We start from the raw sequence: 14,624 nt of genomic DNA on the forward strand, positions 1-14,624 counted from the left end.
TTGAGAATATTTTGCAATATATGAAATTAATTATGGCAAATATACGTTCCGGGGCAATGAATGTCTGTGTTTTGAGACAGTTTTGTCTTTCGGAAACCTTTGTCCTCCCTTTTTTCCGAACAAAACGGGGACTATGGAACACTGTGGCATGCACGATATCTTTATGGTACGGTTTTAAGGTGTATTAAATATGATTTTAATCTAAACTTTGTTTTCACGCCCGTAATAACAGACTTTGAAAGCCATACTTAAAAACCTCACGCAACAGTGCGCCATCTAGTGAGGCAAAAAACGATAGCCCTCATTTAGGCTAAAACAAGCACTTATGAATGTCAAAAAAAATCTAAATCGGGATAATAAGTAGCCTGTATGTTATTCCAGATGTCCAGCTACCTACATACCAAATTTTATGAGGTAAACCCTGCGGTTATTATTTCAAAATTTCATCCCTATCCCGTAAGAATATTGGGATAAAAAGTAGCTTTTGTATTATTCCAGACGTCCAGCTTTCTATGTATCAAATTTCGTACAAATGCATTCAGCCGTTTTAGCGTGACGGAGTTGCAAACATACACACACAAACACACAAACTTAAGTACGATTAGCATGACCCGCAAATACCCGAGATAAAAATGATCCTATTCCTATATGAAGTAAGGCGGTCCGCTGCTATGGTTTTATTATGTTTACCTATGCTATTAAAATTATAATTATCTTCACGGTAGGTACAAGGTACCCATTGATATCGTAAAATTACGCATGAACAGCTTTTAACTTCAAAAATTTTATCTTTACTTTCAACTCATTCTGTTCTTCCTTATTTTTTTCTGTGCGTTGAGCTATAAAATACAACATTACGTCCCGTGTGACAGGTGGGTCAGAATTCTTTTCATTGTCTTGCTTTTGTCCCCGAAAAAATGGCACGGAGTTTTTTTTATGGAACCTAGTGGCATTTTTAATTTTTCTCTAGTTACATATTAGTTTACCCGAAAAAACAAACATTGGTTCCATATTTTTTTTATTTCTTAGTTAGAAGACATAAATAATATCGTGACAGAGTGGTCAGAAACAATGCAACGAAAAGAGTTTTGACCCAGGTACTCTTGGTTGGTTACACGTCAAATCAACTGCTCCATTCATATCTTCAGGCCAGTGGGTATTAGTGTTAAAAATAAACTGAGGAGGCTAATAAGCATTTACTCAGAATTAAAAAAAATATATAATTTTTCTCTTATACTACCGTAATAAGGAGCGGCCACACTGCTGATTAAAAAACTGTGACGGTTCGGAATCACAGTGAGACAGTAATGAGCATGCAATAAAAGGATTTACTGTCGTTCGGTGCAAATGGAAAATGGACAACTCGAAATTATACTTCCAAACAGAAAAATGGCAATTAAATTTGATGTATGCCGAAAAAAAAACGCCCTCTTGTATTTACGTACACTTAGAAATATGACGAATTGTAAACATGTTTCACCCGGATTCATTTGTTTTGGGCCTACATATTAAGTTAAGACTTGGTTTAGACAACATTCACTTACTGCTTATTTAATTTTGTTCCTTATTTATAAAAGACAATATTCCATTTGGGTTAAATTAATTTATAACAAAAATAAATTTGGTTTTAAATATTTTCAGCACGATTACATTTTGACAAAATTTACATTGTTTTATATTCATTTTGGTCCAAATTCAAAATTGTCAATTCAAGTACGATTTTTCATTTGCACCGAATGACAGTAAATCAATAAAAGTGCGCATACGATGCGTCACTGCGATTCCGTATGCGCAATACCGCTCCTTTATTCTAGAATACGTTTAATTTAGAAATAAATTACAAAATAATAGCAGATAGGAAGATTGCGTCAAAACATCGTCGTCGATTGAATACAATTTTCTCCTTTACACTGAAAAAAAAATTAGGTATAAGTCAACCCTTTCTAGCCTCTTAGACTAGGTACAGTCAATCAAATTGACTCATGACCCAGGGTGAAACCTTTGTGCCACTAATGTCATGTTGTCAAGGAAATCGTAGTGTAATTGATTATTAAGAGAAGTCTCTTCGTTCCATTCTCCATACAAACGTAGTCCCGGTCTCGTTTGAAAATTAGACAACAGAAATAGATGAAATTTTGTAAGTATGGACTAGACGTAATTATCTATGCCTGTGGTTTTTCAGATTTTCATTTAAATGTGTAATATCACAGTACAGTAACCGCACTAGAGGAGCCCATGGTGCATACAGTCGAGTTCACAAACTTGTAAGCAAAAATTTTATCAAAAATATCTGAACACGACTCTATTGTTAACGGCGTAGAAGCGTGTTCAGATATTTTTGATCAAATTTTTGCTCACAAGTTTATGAACTCGACTGTCCATGTCTCAGGGGTGAGGCTCAGCTGCTAACACTGTATATTCATAGCGACGGTTAAGAATCAATAACACCTAACTATCATGCTAAAAGATGGTATTATAGATAGACGTTATGGCTTCTTCACCGTCGATAGATACCTTCAAATTTGCACGGAACCCTCGTTGCGCGATGCGCTATATTTTTAACCCCGCCGCAAAAAGAGGGGTGTTATAAGTTTGACAGCTATGCGTGTCTGTCTGTCTGTGGCACCGTAGCACTTAAACGGGTGGACCGATTTGAATGCGGTTTTTTTTATTCACAAGCAGGTTTTTTATCAATGTTTCTTAGACATGTTTTATCAAAGGACCGCGGCGCGCCGCGCAGCCGGCATAGTGTTAAAGTATTCAAAATAGTGAATGAGAGTTCTACACTTTCTGCCAACAAACTGCTACGCAGTTTGGCAGAGGTTTATAGTTATAAGTATTTCTGTACTTCTTTTGTTTTTTTTATTTGAGTAAATAAATAATAAAAAAAAAAAAAAAAAACAGTTCAGTTTGAGAACTTTGAAGTGACAAAGTCGGGGGTTTTGAAGTTAGGCTGTGTTTCAGGCCAAGGCCACACTACGGCTAAACCGCCGCGGTTTTTGACCGCGTGACTTTGTGAATCAAGTAAACTAATGTAAGCGGCCGCACTAGCGGTTTTCAATTTACTTGTATAAAAAAGTTACGCGGTAAAAACCGCGGCGGCTTAGCCGTAGTGCGGCCTCGGCTTTAGAGCTTGTCCAGAAAGGGCGAATTCGCCGCGATTCTCTCGCGCGTATTACGCGCGACCGTTGCGTCCACAAGGTGCGTACCAACGCGCGAGCATTTGGGCACTCGATACGTGCACTCGCTCTAGAGTTCGCGCGTTAACTGGACGCAACAAAGCGTCCTAGTATCTCGACTCGCGCGTATAGTCGAGAGTCTGGCGTAGTGCACGCGATTTACGCGCGTATTTTGAATTCGCGCGATGCTTGTGGACGCGATGTATTGACGTCTAGTACCTCGACAACGCGCGTATGATTTCGCGACGAATTCGCCCCTTCTGGACAAGGTCTTAACCAGAGGTGTGCGAGGAATCTGTTTCTCAGGAACGAATAGAACGTTTTATTTACCTATCCTCGCTCCGCTCAACTTTCTCCACTAGAGCTGCGCTTTGGGGGGATAGGATATGAAGGGATTCTATTGGTTCATGACAACACATTCCTCGCAACACGTCCTCGCACATCTCTGGTGGAAGCGGAGCCTATTTGTTTTATGGTGTCAATGCAACCACGTCAACTTCCCTATATACGGGTGGAATATTCACCAGCCATGGATTTCCTGTGAATTAGAATTATAGTTAAGAGTATTGTTTACTCACCCACGCTTTGCATAGAGCTCCAAGGCACTGAAATTTACTGGATTTTTATACTCTCCAAAAACTTTCGGGGAATAGAGCTTTACTTGGAGAGAACAGATTGGCTTTATAATTAATAAATAAATAAATATAACGGGACAATTAACACCAATTAACCTAGTCCCAAAGTAAGCTTATAGCAAAGCTTGAGTTATGGGTACTAAGCAACGGATAAATATAATTATTTAGATAGATACATACTTAAATACATATTAAACACCCAAGACCCGAGAACAAACATTCGTATTTTTCATACAAATATCTGCCCCGACACGGGAATCGAACCCGGGACCTCAAGCTTCGTAGTCAGGTTCTCTAACCACTAGGCCATCTGGTCGTCTTTATACTTTAACACAAACTCTAGCTTGTACTCGAACTATGCAACTTCCCGTTAAATTTGATAAAAAAACCTTTTTAGTTTTGAAAATACTTTTGGTTTGTATTTTAAGCAGTAAACTAGATCAAGGTAAAAATTAAAAAGTACTAAATAAATTAATTAATTCTAACCTTCGCTTGGCAACCATCACCTTCGCACTAAATTATACAAATACATTAATATACAAACAAAATTTTATATAAACAATTATACAAATACATTATACATATATACTTACTCGTATTACGCAGATAATATAAAAACATTTTAACAAAAAAATTAAAACCGCCGAAAAACAAAAAATGAAAAGCAAAAAAAAAAAAAACCTTTTTTGTTTAACCTTAATCTAGGTACCAGTTTGAAGTCGGTGCCTCAGCACTAGCCAGGAGGATTGATAGAAGCAGCCAAGCAGGTAGACGACTATAGGTCCACTCCAGCTGGGTAGTGCTGAGGCACCGACTTCAAACAGTACCACTACCATGAGTTTACAGTGACCGTACTCGATAGCGACGGCGTAAATTATTTGTATGGAGAATTGTACAGCGCCTCTACAAATAATTTACGCCATCGCTATCGAGTACGGTCACTGTAAACTCATGGTAAGTGGTACTGGTACCTAGATTAAAGTTAAACAAGAAATTATTTTTTGCTTTTCAGTTTTTCGGCGGTTTATTTTTTTGTTACAAAGTTTTTATTTTATAATATTTTTTCACCCTTAGGGTAGGAATTGTTTTTCCAAATTTATATGAGACCAATTTCGAGGTAAGTACTTATACCCTATCATATAAAAAAAGAATTATCAAAATCGGACTACTCTGTAAAACATCAATTAATAAATTATTATTTGATAAACTAGCTCGTTTTTGTTTCGTTTTCCTTAAGGTCGCACGCAGTTCAATCTAACCTAACCTACTTTACTGGCAGCAGTAAGTTTTTCTTAGGGTCTCAGTTCGAACCTAACCTATTTCTTAACCAAGTTAACTTGAGCTACAGGCACCTCTAAATTATTCTTAATAAAGTGTTTATCCAATGATACATTTTACTAAAAGTTTTTTTGCCAAACGTTGATCTGACAAACGTGATTTTGCCAAACGACGAAAATAATAAATGAATAGTTTGCCAAATAATGATTTGTTATATGATGGTTTGTGAAATAAAGAGTTCGTGAAAAATGATCAATTTGTGAAATGTGGTGTTATAAAACGATTTATTTGTGAAACAAAAGTTTGCGAAACGTTGTTTGTTAATGAATATTTGTTGAAACGTTTGTTGCCAAATGATTGTATACCGTTTCATAAACCAAGTTTTAAACAAAAAAAGATTATCGGATCGGCAGACGGGATTCGTACCCGCACCTCTTGTAATGTTGTGATTTTACCAGAGGTGTCCTACCAACTAGACCACCAGAGAATACGACAAACAACTTAAAAAAAAAACGAAAAGAAATACTTACACCGGCTACGCATAATACTCCTTCGCACTATGGGAAAAAAAAGTTAACTATAGTGTACCTAAAAATGCTAAAAGTGACTGCGAAGCCGTAACGTTTCGTGTGCTCTGCCTACCCCATTTGGGAATACAGGCGTGATGTTTGTGTGTGTAGCTATGGTGTAATTCTGATTTCTAATTCTGCGGTAATATCAAAATAAAACCTTAGAGGGAGAAAAGCCCTCGAGAGGCGACCACAAACTGGAAGACGAAGCGTCGGCACGCCTCCCACTACATGGACTGACGACATCGTGAGAGTTGCAGGCAAGAGTTATTGTATTGTATTGTATAAGCCGTGGTGGAAAAAAGCCGTGGTGGCCTAATGGTTTGACCTATCGCCTCTCAAGCAGAGGGTCGTGGGTTCGAACCCCGGCTCGCACCTCTGAGTTTTTCGAAATTCATGTGCGGTATTACATTTGAAATTTACCACGAGCTTTGCGGTGAAGGAAAACATCGTGAGGAAACCTGCACAAACCAGCGAAGCGATTCAATGGTGCGTGCGAAGTTCCCAATCCGCACTGGGCCCGCGTGGGAACTATGGCCCAAGCCCTCTTGTTCTGAGAGGAGGCCTGTGCCCAGCAGTGGGACGTATATAGGCTGGGATGATGATTGTATACACAGGATCCAACTATCATTTTACCATCACTTGACATCCGGGTGTAAAGCACTGAAACATGAACAAATTTTAATACAATACAATATAATAAATAGATAGATAGATATTATTTATAATTGTATACTTATACAAACATGGACACCCCTGTCCATACCTGACGACCTGAAGCCATATTGCCTAATAATCGCTTCGCGATCGCATTTAATATCTCTTTCTGCCCTCGTCTTATACTGTGAGACAGAAAGAAGTGGTGAAAATCCAAGGCGAGCATCCAAGACTTCTGGTTAAAACCGCGGGTTCACGGTAGATGCAGGGAGGCCACTGCTACTACGAAATAGTACCGTCCCTCTCACTCTCGTATTTAATAATATTAGCATCAGCGGGACGGCAAGATACGAAGGTCGAGCACTTCGTAGTATACCGGGTGGGCCCTGTAACAGGAGCAAAAAATTAAAACACAGGTTCTGCTACTCAAATGGAACTACTTTAGTTCTGCAACTTTCAAAAAATAATTAATTTCATCATTATGATTATTCTAAACAAATCTCTTCTTTTTCTCTTTTAAAATATAGCTTTTCTGTCCTAATTAATAGGACAATTTCGCCAGTGTCAAAGTAAACTCTCTTTGAGAGGCACGTTGTACGGTGGTATTAGTTTTTGCAACTTGATAGTAAAATTCCAGTAACAGGGCCCCCTTGTATAGGGTTAGACCGCTTCCAACCGATGAAACTGGAGATCTATGGAGGAGGCCTGTGTCCAACAGTGTGAAAGTCTTAGAGCGTTTTCACATTATCCGATCCGATATCGGTATCCGACGACGTAACTATATCGGGGCAAGTAAAATTTATAAAATATGTACCTGTCTTTCACATTGTCCGACCCGATATCGGATATCGGAGACTGAGGTGAGACGTATTTACTGGAATAGGTTTTGGCTTGGACGCGTGAGTACGCGTTCCCTCCCGCGATTCTTTTAGCGTACGAGTATTTAGGAGTACGGCGGCTGACAACGGGAGCGCATTTATGGGAATCATTTTGTTTACGCAATGAGTCAATTGAGTTAAGTACTCGTAGATACTCGTGGACCTAGTCTTTGGATCTAGTCTTTTTGTGGACGCGTACTCGCAAGACTCAGTCCGCGTTTTGCCTAGTACGTCTCACCTCTAATCGGAGCCGACACCGATACGTTCACGGCACCATGGCACCATGGCACCGCGGGCTGTCGGACGATAAAGTTTGTATGTGTGCTATGCGTGTATCTAAATTGTTTCGGTGTGCGCAGAGCCCGATTTTGTCGGAAATATGTGAAAGCAACACATGGTGTCGTCTATCGTCGTCCGATACCGATATCGGATCGGATAGTGTGGAAACGCTCTTACGGCTGATGTGATGATGATGATGAATACTTATAAGTATTCTTTAGTAAGATCACAAAATAAAGGCAGGGTAAAAAACAGGCGGCCACTTTTTATGGTTAATTTTAACCCCTATCGTAAAAAGAGGATGTTATAAGGTTTATAAGTTACCATTGTCTGTCTGTATGTCTGTGGCAGCGTAGCTTTCAAACGGACGGACCGATTTCGATGCGGTTTTTTACGTGAAAGCGAATTTCCAAAGTTTTATTACATCGGTTTAGCGGTTTTTGAGATATTGAACTTTGCTATTATGGTTTTTTAGGTTTTAATTTATCTAATTTTGGTCAGTTATTGTTATTAGTATATCCGGACGAAGCATAGGTACTTACATTATTACATACATTGTACCAAAACGAATTAAGTACTTAATATAATAATATTGTAATCTCACTACGTTACTTACAGCACAAGTGCAAGCTTGACTATAACACTAAAATAATAAAACTCATTTAGATAAGTATAGTATAGTGTCAGGTTTTCTAGCGATGGTTCTTAGACATGTTTTATCAAAAACGGTTCAGCCGTTTTTGAGATATTGTACTTTGAAGTGAGTTTTCCAACTTTTTGTTGGTTAGGTTATTGCACAAGCGGTTTGCGCACGCAAGTAGTTGAGTGTGGCCAGGTCTTAAATAAAATCAATTTATATTATATTTTGAAAATTACCACGAGCTTTGCGGTGAAGGAAAACATCGTGAGGAAACCTGTAGAAACCTGTATTCTGAGAGGAGGCCTGTGCCCAGCAGTCGGACGTATATAGGCAGGGATGATGATGATGATGAAGATATACATACAAGTACTCACTCTGGCTACACAAACGTTCTGGCCGTCGATCTTAAACAAAATTATATCTAGTGAAAAAACATTAACTTTAGTACTAAAACACTAAAAATATCTTATGGGCCCAAAAAATCACGATGTGCATTTATTTATATTTAAATAAGTACTTATGTTTTATTGTTTCTTTTTTTTACTTTTTTTATTTAAATGTTTTTATTTATAAACAAACAGATAACAGAAATAAATAAAAATAGAACTAAAACTAACTTACTCTAATCCTAAAAATCTATATTTACAAATATCACCCAAGTCGTTGCTATTGGGCAGGGTGCCCATAAGGCTGGCTGCGTTTCCTCGTTGTATGGCAATGCCAATACGTTTTTTTTACACAAAATCACGAAAACTATTTTATTCATTCACAGTAAGAAAAAACTATAATTATTTTTTACTAACTTCTAACTTAACTTTTTGTAACTTCTCCGAAATTTTATATAATCTTTACTCTTATACAATATATTTTTTACTCACTTTTATAATAATTTGTCATACAATTTATTTATAGTCGATACGACTCACCAGTAAGCAAATCAATTAAAATTATGTAGAGGAATATTGAGACTTTTTTTTGCTAGAATTAGCTCTGAGTAAAAAAGGAACGACAAAATTTTAGAAATATACACAATATAAATAATTATACATACAATGCAAAGCTCCAACTTAAAATACATAAAATTGAACGTCCAAAAAAACCATAACTATTTAATTCTACACTTTCCAATTTTTTTAAATACCTACGTCAAAAACTATTTTAGCTAATAAATTTTGGTTTGAGTAATTTTTTTTTATTCGACTGGATGGCAAACGAGCAAGTGGATCTCCTGATGGTAAGAGATCACCACCGCCCATAAACATCTGCACCACCAGGGGTAATTGTAAGTAAACTACTTTCACACACATATAATTTTACATATAAGTAATAAACAATAAATACAAATTTTAGATAATACTTACCCCAGCCTCACATTTTGATCCTGAACACTACATTATAATGACATTTAAACGTTTTTTAAATATATTTTTTTTTATAAAATATTTGCATCATTATAAGAAAACCGGGCAAAAGCGTTTCGGATACACCCAAGATAGGGTTCCGTAGCCATATAGATAAAATGAAGTACCAACATTTTTCGCAAACAGATTACTCAATCAAATAGTCGTCCTCACAACCCCCCAATGATTAGACTGGGGTTAGATGAGAAAAAAAATCACTACTACTATAGTCTATGGCAGGTGCCTAACCAAAAAAAATTATTTTTAAAAAAAAATGGTTAAGTACCATTTTGTCGGCATACTTGCTACATAATATTATTATACGTGCAACATTACAGCTTTCTAGCGATCCGTTTTTGCTGTTTTGGCTACGGAACCCTAAAAGTAGATTCTTGTCTGAAAAAACTTACCCTAGTATCACATAGTTCACCTGCTATTATTGCCTAAAACAAACAACTTGAAACTAGACGTCCGAATAGTAGGGAAAGCCAACTATATATTTATAGTCGGCAACTAGTAAGCCAATAGTCGGCAAAAGATAATATAAATATATAAAGATTTATAATATAAAATAAATTATCTTTATATTTCTTTATAATTAATATAAAATAAATTATCTTTATATTTCTTTATAAATAATATAAAATAAATTATCATTATATATTTCTTTATATATTTATGGGTAAGGCCGCGAATTTTGACCAATTTGGACGTTTTAAATTTGACACGCTGATAAAAAAAAACTGATAACACCCAGTGTTTTTTTTATTATATTACGCGATATAAACTCGCAAGGTCGCAAATGAGATAATTGATTTAAATAATTTATTGAATCAGGCGTTACTTTGCGGAGGTCCATATCAATGAACTAAAAGAATTTCCTCAACGCGTCAAACGCGTCAGTGTAGTGTGGTGGTGGTGGTAGATGGGTTTGTGTGATTTGTGTGTGTTCTTACGGTGTGGAGGTGGAGGAACTGCATGAACACGCATATTTTGCAAAAGCTTAGCTATCGTAAGGTCGCGGGTGAGCAAGGAAATTCTTTTAGTTCATTAATTGATTTAAACCCTTTTAAAAAATAATAAAAATATATTTCCGTCCAAAACGAAAACGAAACGAAAATTGTCATTTTTTTGACCACGAGTAATTAATACCCTATTATTTTATGAATGATATTGAATTTAATTGAATGAATGTATTCGGCACGCTATGTTATGACTTATCAAGACACGCGGCAGCGTGTCCAGCCAAGTTCGAAGAAGAGGGAACTGGCGACGCAGCCGTGTGTATTATTTACACGAACCAATCCGAGCTAATTTTGACCCCTTCACAACTCAAACCCTGTTATCTACATGCATGAAATTTGGCACATTTATTCAAGCCCATTAGCTTTTCTAGAATCCAAAATCCAGGACAGAAAGCTTACCTACTTGCAGAGTCAGATTATTGTTATTTTTTACTCTATTTTATTATTTGTGTTTGTTTTTTCTTATCTTGTAGGTATTAAGTACTGCTGGCAAATAAATAGTTTTCTTTTTTTTTTTTCTTTCAAAACTTTCATGAATGTAGCTCAAAGAGTTATTGATATGATTATTAACGTTTAAGAACCGGCATTTTTATGACTGATGCAAACCCGCTTCTAGATGACCTAGAAACTTGCTATTATTTGGTATCAATCAAGGTAGACTATTAAGTATTATAAAGGAAAGTCAAAATTTTTATGCAAAATTAATATTTTTTTTGGGTTTCCCTACGACAATTTCTGTATATATATTTTATAATTATATATATATATGTATTTTTTGCGGAAACTCGAAGTTTTAAATCAATGGCTAGACCTACTGGTTGACGCGTGCAAAGCCGCAGGTGCAGGCTAGTTACTTTATAAACGAAATAAGTTTTTGTTAAAAATGTCATTTTTAATACAAGCTTTTTTTGCTAACTGTACTATTTGTTGACTATACTTGTATTGTCACCGAAACTACATCTGCATACCAAATTTCAAGTCGATGCCATTAACCGTTGAAGAGTTCCGTCCTGCGCAGACGATCCTGGCTGGACTACCAGGATGTCACTACCAGATTATTGTATTGTCACGCAGTTTACATAAGTATAACAAATTTCAAGTCAATCCAACTACTGGAACAACTTACTTACCTACAGATCATCATCATCATCATGTCAGCCGAAAGACGTCCACTGCTGGACATAGGCCTCCCCCAAGGCTCTCCACTCAGACCGGTCTTGTGCTTTCCGCATCCACCGCGATCCCGCGATCTTAACCAAGTCGTCGCTCCATCTTGTTGGAGGCCTACCGACAACTCGTCTCCCGGTCCGCGGACGCCATTCGAACCAGATAGGGATAGGGATTCCGCAGTAGAACTAAGGTTACCGACATAGCCCGAAGAATTGCGAAACTAAAGTGGCAGTGGGCGGGGCACATTGCTCGCAGGACGGATGGCCGATGGGGCCAGAAGGTTCTCGAATGGCGTACTTACAGATGGGCCGAGAAAATTCAAAATAAATAAAAGCTTGTAATAATACCTTGAAAAATGCTACAGCACCCAAAAACAACGCAATAATAGCGCCTCGCAACATGATACAATGCTATGGTACTTACAGACTATTTCACGCACAAATTAAAGCTAATTGAATGGAAATAACCATTTCCATTCAATTAAGTCATCTATTTGAATGATCAACCGTAGCAAAATTAAGTTCATACCACTATCCTTACTTCAACTAGGTATAAACAATTGCTATACTCACCGCGAACTAATTAATGGTAGCTACGTTTATTTACGCAACAAAACCGGCCAAGAGCGTGTCGGACACGCCCAAAATAGGGTTCCGTAGCTATTACGAAAAAATAAGTAATATTTTTCTAAGGATTTCGTATTTTATACGGAATCTTCCAAATTTAGGTATATTTTATACCTTAGGCTGCTGTTTTAGTAATTCTACTAATAATTCTCAAGCGAACTTAGCCGTTATACTTAGTTTTCCTTGAAAGTTTGTTATACTTACTACCATCCTGAATTTTTTCAAATTTTTCCACCCACCGATTTAAAATTTGCACTTCAAAAGTTGAATATTTCGCAAAAAAAACAATATATCGAAAAAACCTCTTAGCAAACCCCTAATGGTTTCAAAAGACCTATCCAACGATACCCCACACTATAGGGTTGGATGAGAAAAAAAAATCACCCCATTTTTTATAGTTTTTTATTGTACCATTTTGTCGGCATAGTTTACTTACATATATATATGTGCAAAATTACAGCTTTCTAGCATTGATAGTCCCTGAGCAAAGCCGCGGACGGACGGACAGACAGACAGACAGACATGGCGAAACTATAAGGGTTCCGTTTTTGCCATTTTGGCTCCGGAACCCTAAAAAAGTTTGTGTTCATGCAGTTACTCCACCTTCAAACTGTAAAGACACTCACAAATCACACAAACCCAACTATCCCTACCACCACACTATAGGTACTCACACGTTTCGAACTCAAACAGGGTTCATTCTCAGAGCAACAGTTCACCATGAAATCAGCGAAAATGGGGTAAAAAACATAAATCATATTTTAGAGATTCCGAAAATCTCGCGAGGTTCACAGGTTTACCTAGCTTCATTGATTAGCTCAGCGTTGTTCTAGTTTTAGAAATGTCCCATTCGTTAGCGAGTTCCGTAATTTCATTAATTAAATCAGATGAAAACTTTACACCTAAAAAGCTCGAAGCATCTCACAGTACACAGTAAGCCAGTCTCCTAATCAGCCGGAAGACGTCCACTCCTGAACAAGGCTTCCCCCTTAGAACGCCAAAATGTACAACAACTTGATGCTGTTTTGCATTAGTGTGTTCCATCCCAGCCTATATACGTCCCACTGCTGGGCACAGGCCTCCTCTCAGAACAAGAGGGCTTGGGCTATAGTTCCCACGCGGGCCCAGTGCGGATTGGGAACTCCACACGCACCATTGAATTGCTTCGCAGGTTTGTGCAGGTTTCCTTACGATGTTTTCCTTAACCGTAAAGCTCGTGGTAAATTTCAAATGTAATTCCGCACATGAATTTCGAAAACCCAGAGGTGCGAGCCGGGGTTTGAACCCACGACCCTCTGCTTGAGAGGCGATAGGACAAACCATTAAGCCACCACGGCTCTACTAAGCCACCAATAGTGTGTTAACCCTGATTAATTCTGCAAATACAATATCAACCCTTAGAAAAGAATTTTTACAGTTGACATTGTATTCAAAATTGACAGTGAGTTGACTGCAAAACCAACTAGCCATTTGCAACCACCGGTTACCCGCATAATCGGCCTGATTTAGCTGTGCAAGCTTTACTTATACTTAGTTTGGATAAGTATTTAACTAAACGTAAACAAAACACCTCCTCTATCGCATGTACAACGGGGAGTGCTCCGAGGAGTTATTCGGGTTGATCCCTGCCGCATCCTTTCGCCACCGACCTACGCGACAACACTTCCATCCTCACCATTTAGACGGTTGGCGGTCCTCTACTGTGCGTTTTTCCAGAAATTTCCTGCCTCGCACAGCAAAACTCTGGAATGAACTATCGCCTGCGGTATTCCCGGACCGATATGACCTTCAAGTTTTCAAGAAAAGAGCGTACTCCTACCTTAAAGGCCGGCAACGCACTTGTGACTCTTCTGGCGTTGCAGGTGTCCATGGGCGACGGTAATCGCTTACCATCAGGCGATCCGCCTGCTCGTTTTCCCCCTATACCATAAAAAAAAAAAACAACGTCAGTCGGTGTCTTAAATATTGAAATTCCCCCATTAAGCTATCTAAACATTTATATTTCTGTATTGAAATACACTAGTCTAGTTTGTATTACAATAATATATAAGTAAAATGTTAAAAATTCTTGAATTTACCAAATTTGGCAGCTGAAGTTTGTTTACATTCAGTTAAATACCTATCCGAACCAAGTATAGGTAGTTTGACTGCGTTATAGATTTCAGCTGCCCCAGATATTTAGATTACCGTTATTATCAGCCGAAAGACGTCCACTTTTCATGCAGGATCCTTAACGATGTTTTCCTTCACGGTAAAGCTCATGGTGAATTTCAAATGATAAAAAACTC

At 37.6% G+C, this 14,624-nt stretch overlaps 1 protein-coding gene across 4 annotated transcripts; it reads right to left on the minus strand.

Moving 5' to 3' along the window:
* Positions 1-1,191: 1,191 nt before the first annotated feature.
* On the minus strand, positions 1,192-12,192 carry LOC141435569 (uncharacterized). 4 transcript variants are annotated; one of them, XM_074098296.1, is made up of 11 exons: positions 12,134-12,192; positions 9,926-9,958; positions 9,477-9,503; positions 8,490-8,536; positions 8,092-8,118; positions 6,428-6,704; positions 6,298-6,324; positions 5,623-5,649; positions 4,301-4,327; positions 3,758-3,784; positions 1,192-1,910 (listed from the first exon to the last, which is right to left on the minus strand). In XM_074098296.1, exons 6-11 carry the CDS (start codon positions 6,542-6,544, stop codon positions 1,869-1,871), a joined length of 267 nt encoding a protein of 88 aa, XP_073954397.1. In that variant the 5' UTR covers positions 6,545-6,704; positions 8,092-8,118; positions 8,490-8,536; positions 9,477-9,503; positions 9,926-9,958; positions 12,134-12,192; the 3' UTR covers positions 1,192-1,868. The 4 variants fall into 4 exon arrangements, 3 of the variants coding, with proteins under 3 accessions (XP_073954397.1, XP_073954398.1, XP_073954396.1); XM_074098297.1 differs by lacking the exon at positions 12,134-12,192 and adding an exon at positions 12,058-12,076; XM_074098295.1 differs by lacking the exon at positions 6,428-6,704 and having other exon boundaries at positions 8,490-8,519; positions 12,058-12,143.
* Between the last annotated feature and the right edge of the window lie 2,432 nt (positions 12,193-14,624).

This window comes from Choristoneura fumiferana, chromosome 15 (genome assembly GCF_025370935.1).
Source record: "Choristoneura fumiferana chromosome 15, NRCan_CFum_1, whole genome shotgun sequence".
Lineage (NCBI taxonomy): Eukaryota > Metazoa > Arthropoda > Insecta > Lepidoptera > Tortricidae > Choristoneura > Choristoneura fumiferana.